This window comes from Synchiropus splendidus, chromosome 1 (assembly GCF_027744825.2).
Source record: "Synchiropus splendidus isolate RoL2022-P1 chromosome 1, RoL_Sspl_1.0, whole genome shotgun sequence".
NCBI lineage: Eukaryota > Metazoa > Chordata > Actinopteri > Syngnathiformes > Callionymidae > Synchiropus > Synchiropus splendidus.
The window spans coordinates 17,072,479-17,087,135 of NC_071334.1; the positions used below are offsets into that span (position 1 = coordinate 17,072,479).

At 45.5% G+C, this 14,657-nt stretch overlaps 2 protein-coding genes across 8 annotated transcripts in view; both read left to right on the forward strand.

Annotated features, from left to right (window-relative positions):
- Nucleotides 1–11,522, forward strand: part of shroom2a (shroom family member 2a) — a 28,161-nt gene extending 16,639 nt beyond the window's left edge. For 4 of the 6 annotated variants that reach the window (XM_053886293.1, XM_053886299.1, XM_053886308.1 and 1 more), the window contains 7 exons: nucleotides 237–2,571; nucleotides 2,736–2,821; nucleotides 6,862–7,374; nucleotides 7,729–8,235; nucleotides 8,662–8,827; nucleotides 10,040–10,312; nucleotides 10,404–11,522. In XM_053886293.1, the coding sequence (XP_053742268.1) occupies nucleotides 237–2,571; nucleotides 2,736–2,821; nucleotides 6,862–7,374; nucleotides 7,729–8,235; nucleotides 8,662–8,827; nucleotides 10,040–10,312; nucleotides 10,404–10,676 (4,153 nt within the window). In that variant the 3' untranslated portion in view covers nucleotides 10,677–11,522. The remainder of the gene's footprint in view (nucleotides 1–236; nucleotides 2,572–2,735; nucleotides 2,822–6,861; nucleotides 7,375–7,728; nucleotides 8,236–8,661; nucleotides 8,828–10,039; nucleotides 10,313–10,403) is intronic. The other 2 variants (XM_053886314.1, XM_053886331.1) reach the window with 2 other exon arrangements.
- Nucleotides 11,523–11,746: 224 nt separating this feature from the next.
- On the forward strand, nucleotides 11,747–14,587 carry cldn34a (claudin 34a). 2 transcript variants are annotated; one of them, XR_008416600.1, is made up of 2 exons: nucleotides 11,747–13,876; nucleotides 13,953–14,587. XR_008416600.1 is itself a non-coding variant. In XM_053886453.1 (2 exons), the coding sequence occupies exon 2, from the start codon at nucleotides 12,620–12,622 to the stop codon at nucleotides 13,340–13,342; it is 723 nt and encodes a 240-aa protein (XP_053742428.1). In that variant the 5' UTR covers nucleotides 11,747–12,168; nucleotides 12,556–12,619; the 3' UTR covers nucleotides 13,343–14,587. The 2 variants fall into 2 exon arrangements, 1 of the variants encoding a protein (XP_053742428.1); XM_053886453.1 differs by having other exon boundaries at nucleotides 11,747–12,168; nucleotides 12,556–14,587.
- The last annotated feature ends 70 nt before the right edge of the window (nucleotides 14,588–14,657 follow it).

Here is a 14,657-nt window from a genome sequence, read left to right on the forward strand (position 1 = left end):
TTGGATATAATGAAGGACCAGGCCACCATGGCATCATACAGTGAGGGTTTAGCAACAAAACAATGGTATCTTTTAAGGCCATGATTTTAATCTATAAGTACTAGCAAGTAGCTTTGTGGAGGTCTCAGGAGGACACTGACTACAAGGGCATGACTTTTGAAAGTGCATAACAAGTAGATTGCTGTCTATAGTTGGTTTACTTCTCTGTCAACCTTTTCTCTTCTCTCCCCGTCCAGCTCTTCTTCAACTGACCTCTCTTCGAGTTGGGAGCAAACAAACCTCCGCAGAGTGTCCGACCAATTCAGCTCTCATGGCAGCATGGATAGTCTAGAGCAAGTTCCTCACCCATACCCGGCAGGGCAGTTGTCCCCTGCCAAGTCAAACAACAGCATTGAGCATCTTGCAGGAGGAAAACGAGACTCGGCCTACAGCTCCTTCTCCACCAGCTCAGGCACGCCAGACTACACCTTGTCGAAGAGCAACACTGCCTCCACAGAGAACATGTACAAAGTCAGTCAGTGGGAAGCAGCAGGAAAACCAAACAATAGTAGAAACCCAGTGGAGGGGGTAAAACCTGATGACAGGCTCACATATTTCCAAATGCCGGGAGGATGTGATGGGCCAGTACCTGACGAGGCCAGCTCTCGACACTCTGCCTCAAGTCGAACAAGCTTTGGACCAGTTTGGCATGTTCCAGAGAAAAAGAAGACCACCTCCCCTTCTCCTCCACCGCCGCCCCCACCAGCACGCAGCGACAGCTTTGCTGCTACAAAGGTGCACGAACGGGGTCACGTGGAAGGTCCTCATTCTCAGCTCCCTGGCAAGAACAATGTGTCACCAAAAAACGAAAGTTTTTACATCTCGACTGATAGACCCATCAACAACCAGTTCATCACAAATAAGCAGTACTCACTGTCCAGCACTGATGTTCGGCAAGGCCAGCCCCCACATGGAAACCAATACTACCATCATAGGCAACATAGTGACAAAGGCACTTCACAGCCCTGGGCCTCATCTGCTCAAAAGCCACATGCTGTAGGTGGCTACTTTTGCAGCATGCAGGAGCTGCCCACGAATGGATCAGCGCATCACTTTGGCCAGAATCAGAGAAGAAGCTTAAACGCATCCCAAGTAACAGCAGGCCTGGAGCAAAATGCTGATTATAGTGGGCAAAACAGATACTACTGTCTGAGTACTAACCAGCCACCTACCCAAAATTTGGTGAGAAAGCCAGATGATAGGAAGAGCACAGCAGGCATTGAAATGATACTAAATGCAAAAGATCGTAGTTCTCTTAGCCCACAGACTGTCTCCAAAGCCAAGTTCGTTCTTCCCAACCATCCACATCCCTTTAACGCCAATGGATACAGCAAACCGCAACTGACTGAAACCCTTGAACAGTCTCTACCAAAACCCCCCTATGAAGACAAGGACGCTTTACAAAGCCCTGAGACTCAGTACCTGAGTTGTCCTCCTTCAAGACAGCCTGAACCTCAGAGGAGCTTCCAACTGCAACCCAGGGAATCATCCCAAGACGTGAGAAATCACCGACAAGCTGGCAACAAGATCTGCCCTCAGACAACACCCATGCTCCACTCTCTGTCCATTGATGCTGCTGATCAAGAGGACAGATCCAAAGGCATTCATTCAGAAGAGTCTGTTGAAAATAAGCAAATGCGCCGCAGTGACCGTTTCGCCACAACCTTAAGAAGTGAAATCCAAATGAGAAAAGCCAAATTACAGAAAAGTCAAAGTGCATCCACTGAGGAAGTCTCTGAAGATAATCAGAGTGATTGGAATCCCTCTCAAAACACAACCCCCACCCCTGTGGACAGCCCTTTCTCCAACACCTACAAGGATCATCTAAAGGAAGCTCAAGCAAGGGTGCTCAAAGCCACTTCCTTCAGGAGGAAGGATCTGGAACCAGTTTTATTGGAGAGTCCTGCAACTGATGCTGTAGCTGGTAACTATCCTACCACTGCGCTGCCCAGGAAAGATATTACCCCTCTGCCAACTCTTTCAGAATCTGTGACCAATAAATCAATGCATGCCGGTGGTCTGGTGACTCGCATTGGTGGACGGAAGCGGTTTCAGGCAGAAAAAAAGGTTAAATCTTTCTCAGAGCCTGACAAAATCAATGAGGTCGGGGTTCAAGATCTGCAGCACAGTAAAAATGCAAGCTCTTCGCTGGACCAAGAAAAAGGCTTTGAAGCAATTGGCAAAACTGTGTTCACTGTGAAAAAGCACCTGCACGGATCGAAAGAAAGCCCCTCTGAAACCTTGAGCCAAAGCTTGGCCTCCACAGAGAACATCCCAAAGGTAACTAGGGAAAGGGATAGCAATCCAGAGACTTGTGTTGCATACACTCTGCCCTCCGACCAGCAAAGGTTGGGCACCTTTGCAGAATATGAAGCAAGATGGAACACACAGAAGAAGACTGCGGAGAGTAGAGTGTCGGGAAGGTACAGGTCAGCTGACAACATCCTTGATTCCCCACCAGAGGAGCCAAGCAAGACGGCCTGTTTTCATGAGCGATCCCGATCGTCTCCTTCAGCTGACTTCTATGGGCAGGTGAGACACAGTGTCTGGATAATAATAAGATTTATGTAAAAATGTGGTGACTTTCCGATATAAGCTTGACATTGAGGCAGAGTAGCGAAGACATTTAGTGTTTAGCGTGTCTTCACTTAAGCAAAGGAGTCTTGGTATCTGAATGCTTTCTACCTTGTGCACAGAACATTCCTGTGGCTCCAACAATGACTGAGATGGAAAATAGAGAAGAGGAGAGTCTACCTGTAAAACAGCTGTATAATGCCACTGGGTGAGTAAATATTTTGTCTCAGTATTTTCATTTGCATTAACCCCTTGAGTTCTTGGATGTTGTCCTAACTGGTTCACAATGTTGTGTTGTTGTCCACAGTGGATTATTTTTTCAGGCCAAATTTCTTTTATCGGTGTATGACTGTGTGAATGACTATTGTGGTCTTTTGAATTAGTTGAATGGGTTGCTTAGTTACCTAGACATAGTGCCATTGTTCTCCACAGTAAAAGCGGAAATGACTGAGGCCAAGTGACCACGGAGACCTAAAATGTCTGAATATGTGACACATCATGAGCTCCAGCCTAGATAGGAGACATGATTCTCTGTTCAGGAAGTTGGATGACATTGGAGAGAAGATCCCATAAACGGCTTTATTTAGAAGACGTTCCCGTCACTCAGTTAATAAATGTCCAGACCTATTTTGTGTTATGTCATTATATTATACAGCCACTGGTGTTGTCTTTTTAAATGAGTTGAGAAATTGTGAGATACTCCTCAAACAAAATCCGCTCAGAAGAGACGTCCCAGTTATGACTGTTTACTCTTCGACATCAACATGGCTCCCTTGTTGCTGTTACATCCGTTTTTCCCATGAGGGACGAATGATCAAGAACTGAAGTGTTGTTAGCTGCTCACTAAATATATATACTTTTTGTGCAGGAGGAAAACTTACAACAAGAGTCTCTTTCTGGTATTAAGGCATCATTGAACAGAATGTGTCTGCCTGTGTAATTTTTGACCGGATTTTTTGGATGCACCGTTCCAACTTTTATGGTCCCGATACGATACATGGGCTTTGGGTATCGACCAATACCGATCCGATACTCATGTTTAAGTATTAACCTTCCTCTTAGCTGTTGGATAATACTGGTCATGCTTTAAGGCGAAAATTACTTCATATGGAATATGTAAATATAATATGGTAATATGGTATTTTTTTAAAGAAAGTGTTTACCAAATGTTGCCTGCGCTACTGCACTGCTTCAAATCAGCGAGGATTCTATTTCTAGCGGAGCTACATGCGGCACCGTTGGAGTGGAGAGAAATAAACGGACAGGAAATCAAACTATAAACAATGACATGAATCCATAGAAAATTCATAATAAAACATGATGTTTTAACATTCGTAAGATTGTAAAATCATTGTGTTTCGATTCATCATCTGAGTTTATTTATTCACATTCACGTTTCATTATTATGAAAAACATTTAATTTCCTATTGAAACTCTAATTAGTCTGAAACTAAGAGGGAAAATACTGACAAACCCATTTCACGTTCTTTAACAATTTGACATCCATGAAATCAAAATAAACAGACCTGGTCGTAATGGCAGTCGTAAAATGGTTTAACTGTCTTTCTTTTTCTTGTCGAGTTTGAATGTAAAGAAAATGGTTATATCACCTCCCAATGGTAACTTAAACAGTGTTCTGTGCGTGTACGTCTGGAATTATTTGTTTTGTGGGTGAGTCTGTCAGTAAGAGGCACCGCTTGACCACTGTGAGCATTCGCTATTTCACATTCAAATTCAATAGACACAACCAAAAATCCCATCACGGTGCACTCACGATGCCAGTTTGGCTACTTTTTTGTTCCTGTTTGTAATGTTGTGCTTTCCTTTTTTTTCCTAGTTCCTCAACATAAGGCCAACTATAACCAGTTGAACATATTTGCTCAACTAATGTGACTTGCTCTGTGTAGACTGACGTCAGCCATTAGGATTTCTGTCTTTAGAGTGTGTTCGGGACACAATAGCAGATATGTTAACATGGTGTTTACTGTGAAATCCTAATGTAAACCTCTCATCAGACTCTGCCGCGTCAGCTCTCTCGCGATTGTGCAAGTACCTGTGAAGTGACTCACACATGTGCAGTTACTTGGTCATGTTGACTTCATGGGCAGGTAACCAGTTATACAGGAGTCATTATCTAAACTCCCACTGGGGAAACTCAAAACAGTGTATTGAGTATCGTGTCATGACTGGAGTCATTGTCACAGCCATATGACACTCAACGTTTGCGTCGTGGAGGAAGTTATTATTGTCAGAAGTTTGAGAGGTGAAGCGAGTGACGCAAGCCCCTCCCACTCGGGGTTATTGATACAGATGTGAGGAGAAGCCAGCAGGTGCTTTGTCAGAGACGGTGACAGGACATCAGCTATTTCATAGAAATGAGAGGGTTAAAGCACTGCTTCACGTGAGTTGGCATTTCATTTCTCTGACTTGACAGCACGCTAGTCGCTTATGCTTTTAGCAAGGTTTCATGTTGATGGTAACGTACGGTGGAACACTGTCTGGGTTTTAGGTTTGTGGTAACACTAATAGCTTAGAAGAGGATTTACATTTACATGTCTTTTATAGATATATGTTGAAGCAATTCACTCATGTGTATTATGTGTACAGTACAAGTTAGCCACCAGTTCACAATGTTGTAAAGCATTTCAGTAAAGCATCAGCCAAGGAGTTTTACTCAGAGTAAGCTGGTCGAAGAGTTGCTGACTAGGTCTAAGGTCTGGGAGAAAATATTTCCTGATGTATTGTGACTCACAAATTAATATGTTTTGACAAAATTATTGTTCGGGAACTGAGGAGCAACCCTAGAATGTTTACCTTTTGTGTCCCATTGCGTCCTACTAGTTCTGGTCTGTGTGTTGATTCAGGGCCGTCAGATATTAAGATGTTTAGCCAGTTGCGTGGTTGAAAGACAACAAGTTTTGAAATAATGATGGTGTCAGTGGGTCTGCGGGTCAGCACACTGTATCTTGTGACTGCTGGATCAATGCAAAGTTTACTGACGACTCATTATTGAATTTGCGGCGGAAGCCTCACGTGCTTCTTGGTATAAGAGACAAGCTTGATGCAAGTTTAAATGCCAACTAGTTTGTCACAAAACCCCAGAGTTGTTGGGAGAATAGAAGTGTTGACATGGGTACTTTGAAAAGCTTTAACTTTCATCTTTTTCTATTGAACACACCAGGGAGTGTGTTCAATAGAAATATACTGGCAAAGCACTCAGTGTGCAGACCTTCGCCAAGCAGCTCATTTACATCATTTTTTTAGCCAATATTATTGGGTGCATTTATTTCATCTATACTTTTTTGTTGCATTTGAAATATCATTAATCGCAATGAGTTCCATGGGACAGCAGGTGGCAGTAGCATTCGTGAACCAGCCTGCACAACACATACAGTAGTCACAGAGAGTGACACATTTTCACCAAAGTTTAGTCATCAATTCTTGGTCCCATCATAAATATTTCCTGCAAGTTTTTTATTGAAACCATTCATCCATTTATGAGCTATTTTACTGAAGGACAGGTTAAATGCAGTGACCTCCTTGGTGGAGATAAAAATATGAATTCATTTTTGGTCTTTTCAAAATCCTCTGGAACACCAGGGGATTGACGTAATCGGTGAACACATCTTCATATGTTTAAACACATGACTTGCAGTGTGATACTTGAGCAAACATTTAGTTTGCACTTTTTGTCTTCTAGCTATTTTAAGTTTGGTAAATAGGTTTGGTAAATGACATAAGCGTCTGGTTTTAGTTTACAATTTGGGACAATACATGAGACCCTGTTTACCTGGCACTAAGCTGACAACAACTGAGAATGTGACAAACCCCAAATTTTGACTCAATGAATTGTTGCTTTGTTATAAATGTGTACATATGCTTATTACGTCTTGAGACCTGTTGCTTATGCTGCATTGAAAAAGTCGAATATGCTTGCCTCCATGAGTGGAGCTTCCAAATCCTGCAAATGATAAATGACACGTTCTGGTTCCGTCAGAAGCGCTGTCATTCTGCTTTGATTTATTCCTTCTTACTAGTTGGAACTGAAATCTTCTTGGTTCCCGAGGAGCAAATTAGGCAAGAAAAGAGGCCCATGTGTGTCGTGTCATGCTGACACAGTCCTAATCATAGAGGCAGCTCCGGAGAAGAACCAGCTCCTCCGTTGCAGCGTGTTATTTGATTGAGCTGCAGATGATAGTCCCGGCTGCCTGGCCGTGTAATTAAAAGCTTTCCATTGTGTTTCCTCAGGTTCTCTGACAGAGGGCCGGCCGGTTCCAAAGTGAAGGAGAAGCCTGCGGAGTTTGAGCGTTACTGCACACCGCCCACTTCACCCCCTGATATCAGAAACAGAGCTGCGAACCACAGAGACGCTCACAGCCTCACAGAGCCTCATCAGCCCGAGGAGTCAGCACCAAAGAAGTCGGCGCTGAAGAAGCCGTCCTCTTCCAGATGCTCGGAAACCACCGGCCAAGAGTCCATTTCGCAGAGGGAAGTCTTCACTGGAGTCCCTCCGAACAGTAATCCTAACCCGGCTTTTGTCCCCTCCCACTATTCAAAGGGAGATTCTGAGCAGAGTAAAGGACTTGTAGACAAAGGACAAGGGGCAGTGCATCAGCTGTCAGCGTCCTCGCCCCCAGCTCACTCCCACAGAACCTCAGGGCTGGTGGCTATGGAAGGACAGCGCTCGCCCTCCCCACATTTCTCCCCACAGAGACTCAGCGACAAGCCTCCTCTCTCACGTCCTGGCGAAGACGCCAGCAGGTAAATACTAACCTTTTGAAACTGCAGCCGCTCTCAACTTTTTGAGTGATGAGAAGAAAATGAAAGGGATTCTCCATGCAGTCATTAGAGCTCACCCTCCATTTCACTTGGAAGCCAACTATAAAACTCCTGAGCGCTTGTCCTCCTGCTAAGCTAATGTAATTCATGTGTACAGTTTAATTGTTGCAGAAGCTGTGGGCGGAATCCAGATGTCTTTGGTATTCCGCTCGCTGGGCATGGAAATATTCCCCGTTGCCATGCGAAACACACTGCAAATCAACAAGAGCAGAAATTCTTGTCACCTCACCAGAGCGCATAGGGAGATGCTCACTGCTTGTCTCTGTCATATTCCAGGATGGAACATTCCAAGGAAAACAGCACGGTGAAGAAAATACCCATCAGGATCGTGCACTCCGAGGAAACCGCAGACAAGGAGAACTGCCCGTTTCTCAAGTGCAGCGAGCAGAGCGCCACTGCCGGCGAGGCCCCAGACATCACTAGGATTGGAAGCTTGGGAGCAGCCGGACTGGAGTCAGGGTTCTGTGCTTTCACACGGCAAAAAGAGGAGAGCAGTAGTGCAGAACTGAAGTCCCACAGAGACGTGTACATGACCACCGTCGGAAAGTCGGGCGAGGACACCAACGGCTCGCCGTCAGTGGAGGAGCAGAAGAGGGAGGAGCTGGCCAGGGACATCATGGGGAAGGACAAGTCGCTCGCTGATATTCTGGATCAGAGGAAGATGAAGACCACCATGGACTTGATGGAGGGGATATTCCCTCAGGGCGAGCAGCTCCTGGAAGAGGCGCATCAGCGGAGGAAGGTTCCTTGCAAGCAACCAGGGTCCAGGCCGACGGAGGACAGGTCAGTCTCAAACGTTAGGTGGCTTCAGGATGATGGTGAGAAAGTCATTAAAACAGAACTAATGCAAGTGAACTCATGGGAATTCATTTGGAAACTTGTAAGTCAGCACATTTGCAACATAGCAGTTGCACAACATGTATGAAAGGACATGAACAAGGGAAGGCTTCATGACAAATGTGACAAACAGATTCATACAGGACATTTGAGTCAATGCATTTAAAATTCTAAACTGTCATAGATTCTTCCTGAACCTGGACTGTTTCCATTTAACATTTGAAACACTTCATTTTTAAGAATGAAGGCAGTCTAATCTAAACTAATCTAACTACATGTAGTAGAGGGAGTTTTTTTCCTCCTCATAAGTCCAGTCTGTCATGTCTGCTGACTGCAGAGACGCCCACAGTTGAGACTTGTGTGCTGTTGCAGGGGGAAGGAAGACAACATGGCGGCCGCGGTGACACTGGTCACCAGCTCGACGTATTACAGCACGTCCGCCCCCAAAGCCGAGCTCCTTATCAAGATGAAAGACATGCAAGAGCAGAACGAGGACGACTCGGAGGAGGAACTGGACAACGACCTTGCCAACAAGAAGGTACCGGAGCCATTTGCTTCCCTGCACAGTCACAGCCGCAACTGTTAAAATTGTGAAATTCAATACTAATTCTAAGAAATGTAGGTAAAATCTTCGGTGAATGTGATGGTCAAGCTGGATGCAGGACATCGATGAAAAGATGGAGTGATGCGTGTTGTGCTTCAAGGTGGCCACTGGAGTTCCAGGGAGGCTGTAGGCTTAGATCGGTCTCCAGGGATGAGCACACTTTGATAGCTTCTGTTCAGATGCTTATTTCCTGTTCAGAGGGACAATTTTGGTTCAATAGATGTAGATTTTTTTTCTGCCTATGACTTGAACTTTGTCTTGAGTGACTACAAAGTTAGTAGTCATGAAATGATCCAATTTTCCTTTTAGTACCGTGTGTCTAAATACCCTGAAAATGTCACAACTCAAAATGAACTTTTCTGTAGAGCATTGTATAGCAGATGTGTTGCAGTTTTTATGGTGGCTTTGCCCGTTGAAAGTCAACTGTCACGGCTGCATGCTGTGTTTTTAGCATAGTCATGCTCTTTGTCCAGATTATGGTTTCCTTGAGAATGATTTCAGGAATATGATTGTAAAACCTGTTATAATGACTACTTGTGCAGCCGGTTGTGTTGAGACAGATGAGGAATATAACTTTTTCACCCACACTCAGGTGTGTCACCAGGTAGGAATGCCACATTTCGTCATTCTGGAATAGGAAAAAAACCCATCCCACTCAGTTTTAATATTTGTGCCAGAGATTAAATGATTCAGTGTTTCCTGGAGCCGCAGGTGAAAAGGCAGCAAGTTTGTCTTGCTGCATTTGGACGGTGTGTAAATGTGGAGAAATATTTTAGAGTTGCTTTTTTTTTCTACTTCACCTCGTACTTTTGAAATGTTGGGGGACGTGTTCATGGATTTTCAAGAACATATGATTGATTTCCATCAGTAAGATCACATTTTTAATGACTGAAACTAAAAAGTATTTCTTAGAAACTCGACTTGTAGTGGCTTGAGTAACAGAATCTAGCTCGACTAGTTGAGCTGATTTTCTAAACTAATGAGAATCTGAATAATAACATCTTGGTTCAGGTGCAACATTAATGTTAACAGTATGTGACCTCAGTCAAGTGCCTGTGCAAGAAGTGACATGATTCATGGAGATCAGTGTGAGCTGGAAACAGACAGATCTGCTCATGTTCTATATGATATTTCTTCTGTCCGCAGCAAGAGCTGATAGACAGCCTGAGCAAGAAGCTGCAGGTGCTGCGCGAAGCCAGGGAGAGTCTTCAGGAGGACATCCTGGACAACAACGCTTTAGGAGAAGAGGTAGAAGGTCAAGTCCAGCAAGTCTGCAAACCCAACGAGTTAGACAAGTTCCGGATGTTTGTCGGGGATTTGGACAAAGTGGTGAGCCTGCTGCTGTCTCTGTCGGGGCGGCTCGCCAGAGTGGAGAACGCCCTGAACAGTCTGGAGGAGGATGCCACGCCAGAGGAGCGAGTGAGTCAATGTTTGCCGAAGGTTCGTCACTGACTGACAAAAACATTTTCTTCAATGTTTGGTTTTTTTTTTGTTTTGTTTTCCTCCTCAGAGAACGTTGGTAGAGAAAAGGAAGCTGTTGATCCGACAGCACGAAGATGCTAAGGAGCTGAAGGAGAACCTGGACCGACGCGAGCGCGTGGTCTTCGACATCCTGGCTGGCCACCTGCAGGAGGACAGCCTGACCGACTACGAGCACTTTGTCAAGATGAAGTCTGCGCTCATCATCGAGCAGCGCAAACTGGAGGACAAAATCAAACTGGGGGAGGAGCAGCTCAAGTGTCTGATGGACAGCCTGCCGCTGGAGCAGAGACTGTCGCTGTGAGCTACCTGACCCTGTGGACTAGTTACAGATGAGCCATTTGTCCAGCAGAGGGAGGCAACCTCGTCTTTTCTAACACTTCCCCTGCTGAGCTTCTCTGCTCACACCACGGCACCTGAAAGTAACGTGAGAGAGGGACGACCACTGAATCTTTATCACCGTTTTGTTTTCAAGTTTTTTTTTTAGTAATTTATTGTAGCCTTTTGAATCTGCGCTGGAGGTGACAGTATTTTATCTTAAGCTGACGCAAGCTGCCGTGCTACCTATCAACACTCGTGGCATAGTATTTATCATGTTTTCTTTTCCATCCTAAACTTCCTTCGACGCAAGTTCAAAAGGGTTCCAACGTCTTGCTGGCTGAAGTGATCACGAGTGAGTGGTCTTGTCGCAGGAGTCTGTCCCCTCACAGCACATTCGCTGATGTTGGAGCGATGAAGAGGAACTTCACAGGTGGTTTTTGAAGAGCACTTGTTCAGCGTCACAGTGTAGCAGCACTTCACCCTCTGGTTTGGCTCCACGTTTGAAGTGCCTGAACGTCAGCACGCCCACCTCACTGTTTCTTCCGTTGGTCACCTGGTTTTCAGCTCGCACCTTGCAACCCAGCAGTGTTTGTTACGTGTCTTCTGCCTTTTAGTAGTTCATCAATGGCCCACTTCAGCTGTCATTTCAACACTAAAGAACGTACTGGTTTGTCTGATATACGATGAATGTGAATCTTATGTATTCCCAGTCATTTCAAGGATCCAGATGTCTTGAGATTTCAGAAGGTGGATGATTGTGTTGGGATGGTTTTCCCTCTCTTTGTTACTGTGTCACATGCTCCACTCACCACAACTGCAGCGTGACTCTCTGCATCTGCTTCTTTATATCAAATAAAAGAGAGTCTTATCACTGATATGTGATTGATGACTGACTGCCATCGGCTCCACTCTTGCTGTCAATCATTAACCGCCACCACACCCTCCTGCGCGGTGGTCAGGTGGAGCACACATCTCCGGCACTTGCTCAGGTGAGCGTGGGGATTTTGGTCGAGCGCTCGCTCCCTTCGAATTGTCGGATGGTGGATCGGATTTTTGGTGCAAAGGTCGAAAGACGAGGTTGTATAAAATTGAATTGCTTTATTTCCTGCCTCACCTGGACGATGATAGACAATGATTAACTATTTCACTTTGACCAACCTTCTTATTGCAGTAAAACATTGAACGTCATTGTTTTCACTCATGCAGACACACACACACCGGCTTTGCTGAGGTAAAGGACACTTGAAGCTTCTCTTTCTACTCTTACCCTACGTTGTATAGCCGCGTATGGTCCAGTCAAGTACACACTGCAGCAACAATACGTTTCACGTTTTGTGAAATACTGAGATGGGCTGATTGGAAGTGCTCACCTGAAACTTCCTGTTTGACATTGTCAGTTTGGACAACAAGGAAGCAGAAGCAGGCGGCTGGACTCCCCCAGCTCCATCATGAACGACCGACTGATCGACTCTGAGGTAGATTTTGCTTTTTCCAACGAAACATTTTGGCTTTTTCTTTGTTCAGTTCTCTATCATATGGTGTCAAAGACACATTCTTCTGTCCTATATTTCTTTGCTTCACGTAGTAGCTGAACTTTTGTAAGATTTAAAAAGTAGCCTACTGTGTTGTGGTGAGCCACTAAACATTCTTTTCAGAACACAGGCTACTATTGTTAAATGATTTATTTTCATGTTGCATTACATTTGCTTAGACCACCCACAACCGACCAACTGTTCCCTCATGTAAAGTTTTCCGTGACTGTGAACATCAAAAGTGCTGCATGTTTTCCTCCAGTCCAGTCAAAGGTCCTGACTCAATGCTGTAACACCAGAGCTTCTAACCCCTCGTGTGTTTTGACACAGATGTTTTGAGCTGGCGTGATGGACATCTGTGGATCTACGTGACTGTTGGATCACGAGCACCTGCATGATGATATACCTGGTTCGCACTGCCCACTGGCAGTTCCTGGCCCTGGTGCTGGGCTGTGTGGCCTGGATCCTCACCCTGGCCACTGCCGGCTTAAATGAGTGGCGTCTGTGGAGCGTCCCTGACCAACCCATGATCACCTCGGGCGTGGCCTGGGTGGGCATCTGGAGGGCATGCTTCTCCAGCCATGCTTACTCCAAGCCAGAGAACTGCTGGACCATCCACATATCGGACCAGTTTTTGCCTCCTGAGATCCCTGTGGCTCAGGTTCTGATGATGCTGGCGGTCATCTGTGGACTGGCAGGGAACGTCTGCGGATCCATGTCTGTGAGGATGGCCTACTTCTCTGTGGAGGATCGAAGGAACATCAGACTGGTGTTTGTGTTGGCGGGCGGCCTCTACATCCTCACCGGCACTCTCACTCTGGTGCCGGTGGTGTGGAACCTCAACTCAGTGCTCACGAACAGAACCATAGACTTCCCACCAGAGTTCTGCCTACCTAAAGCCCCAGCCCATCAGCAAGTGGGCTCTGCCATCGGAGTGGGCCTCCTGGCCTCCATACTGATGCTCTGCTGTGGGCTGACTTTTCTGTGCTACAAGCACGTCTGGGTGGACCTGAAACCTCAGCAGAGGAGAGGCATGATGGGACTGGACAATCCAACCTTCATAGAGGAGCCCACACGTACGACTGTGATAAGCAGGGAAGGACCAACAGAGATCTGAGGAGATGTGGGGACGTCTGTTCCACCCTCCTGAAGGTTCTGCTTTCATAATGTGGACAGTAAATACTGTGATCTGAACCATGATACATTAGAGGTGGACACAGCCAGATTGATCTATCGTTCTACTGTCATCGCTGTATCAACGGACTTAAACCCTCAGCATCGTTTGTCATCATTTGGCGCTGGCCTTACTGGAAGTGTGACGTTACAAACATGTCCCCAGATGTTGAGGAAGAGGAGGAAATATTTCACGGTTGAAGAATTTCATGTCAATGCAGTTAAAGTGTCGACAATTACTCAAATAAATGTCAAGATTGAAGTCAGGTGTGAATTTAAAATTGGGCATTCTTGTCAGTTACGCTGTAAACTCTCATTGTTCAAGCGAGGAAGAAGTAAAATATATATAAAAATAACCTTTCACTTTTACTCAAACTTTGGTCCAGTGCTAAGTCTCAGTAGCACAGTATGGTTGGCCGCACACTAAGAGCCACATGTCAGGGTGTTTTTCTCTGGGTGGCAGATGAAGATCCCTCAGGTGAGTGCAGCTACGCTTGGCTTATGTCAGAGTTCAAGTTGGGCATTTGTGCTGAGTTTATCTCCTCTGTTATCAGCCAGCGCTGTGACGGAGCAGCACTGGCCGCCGGTCCGAGGTGTGGGCCTGGAACATGTGAGGAGGGATCTCAGCGGGTCAGGTTGACTGGGAGCACCGCTCATGTGACCTGGGTAGGAGGCTGAGCGGGAGCAAGCATGTGAGTATGAAGACGTGATTGTTGCCAGGAAAGTCTCACACACACACACACACACACACACGCACGCACGGCACCTCAGTGGGGGCGACTAGCGGCTGGGAAACAAAAGACCCTCTTGAGGCGAGTCCGAACAGTGGATGAAGGGTCACACCTGCTCCGAACACTGAAGGAAGGTGCTGAGGTGAAGAATAGTTGCTGACACGCCATGTTTACACAGACATGGGCTCCAAATGAGTTTTACTGACATTCCTTCAGATAAGAGTCGGGAATAAACAATCCTTTAAATAATTTCCTGTAGCTCCCTCCCACTAGAGTCTCTGGGGGAAGGCCATACATAATGTCCTTCTATCTAATCTGAGATGCGCTGCAATGACCTTTATCTCTTATTGTGGAGAAACGTCAAATAAAAGAAGGTAATCATTGCCTCATAGGATCATAAAATCCTAATTATTTTTTAGATCAATCCAACAACTCTAAAAAAAGACAAGTCTCTGAAATCAGTCATGTTTAAATACATACACTACATTTGTAAGTCAAATGTGTCTGACTGTTAAGAGTCCCAGGGTA

What these genes read in the sequence shown, in the direction of transcription:
- cldn34a (XM_053886453.1), top strand. Translation starts at nt 12,620, where the DNA reads ATGATGATATACCTGGTTCGCACTGCCCACTGGCAGTTCCTGGCCCTG.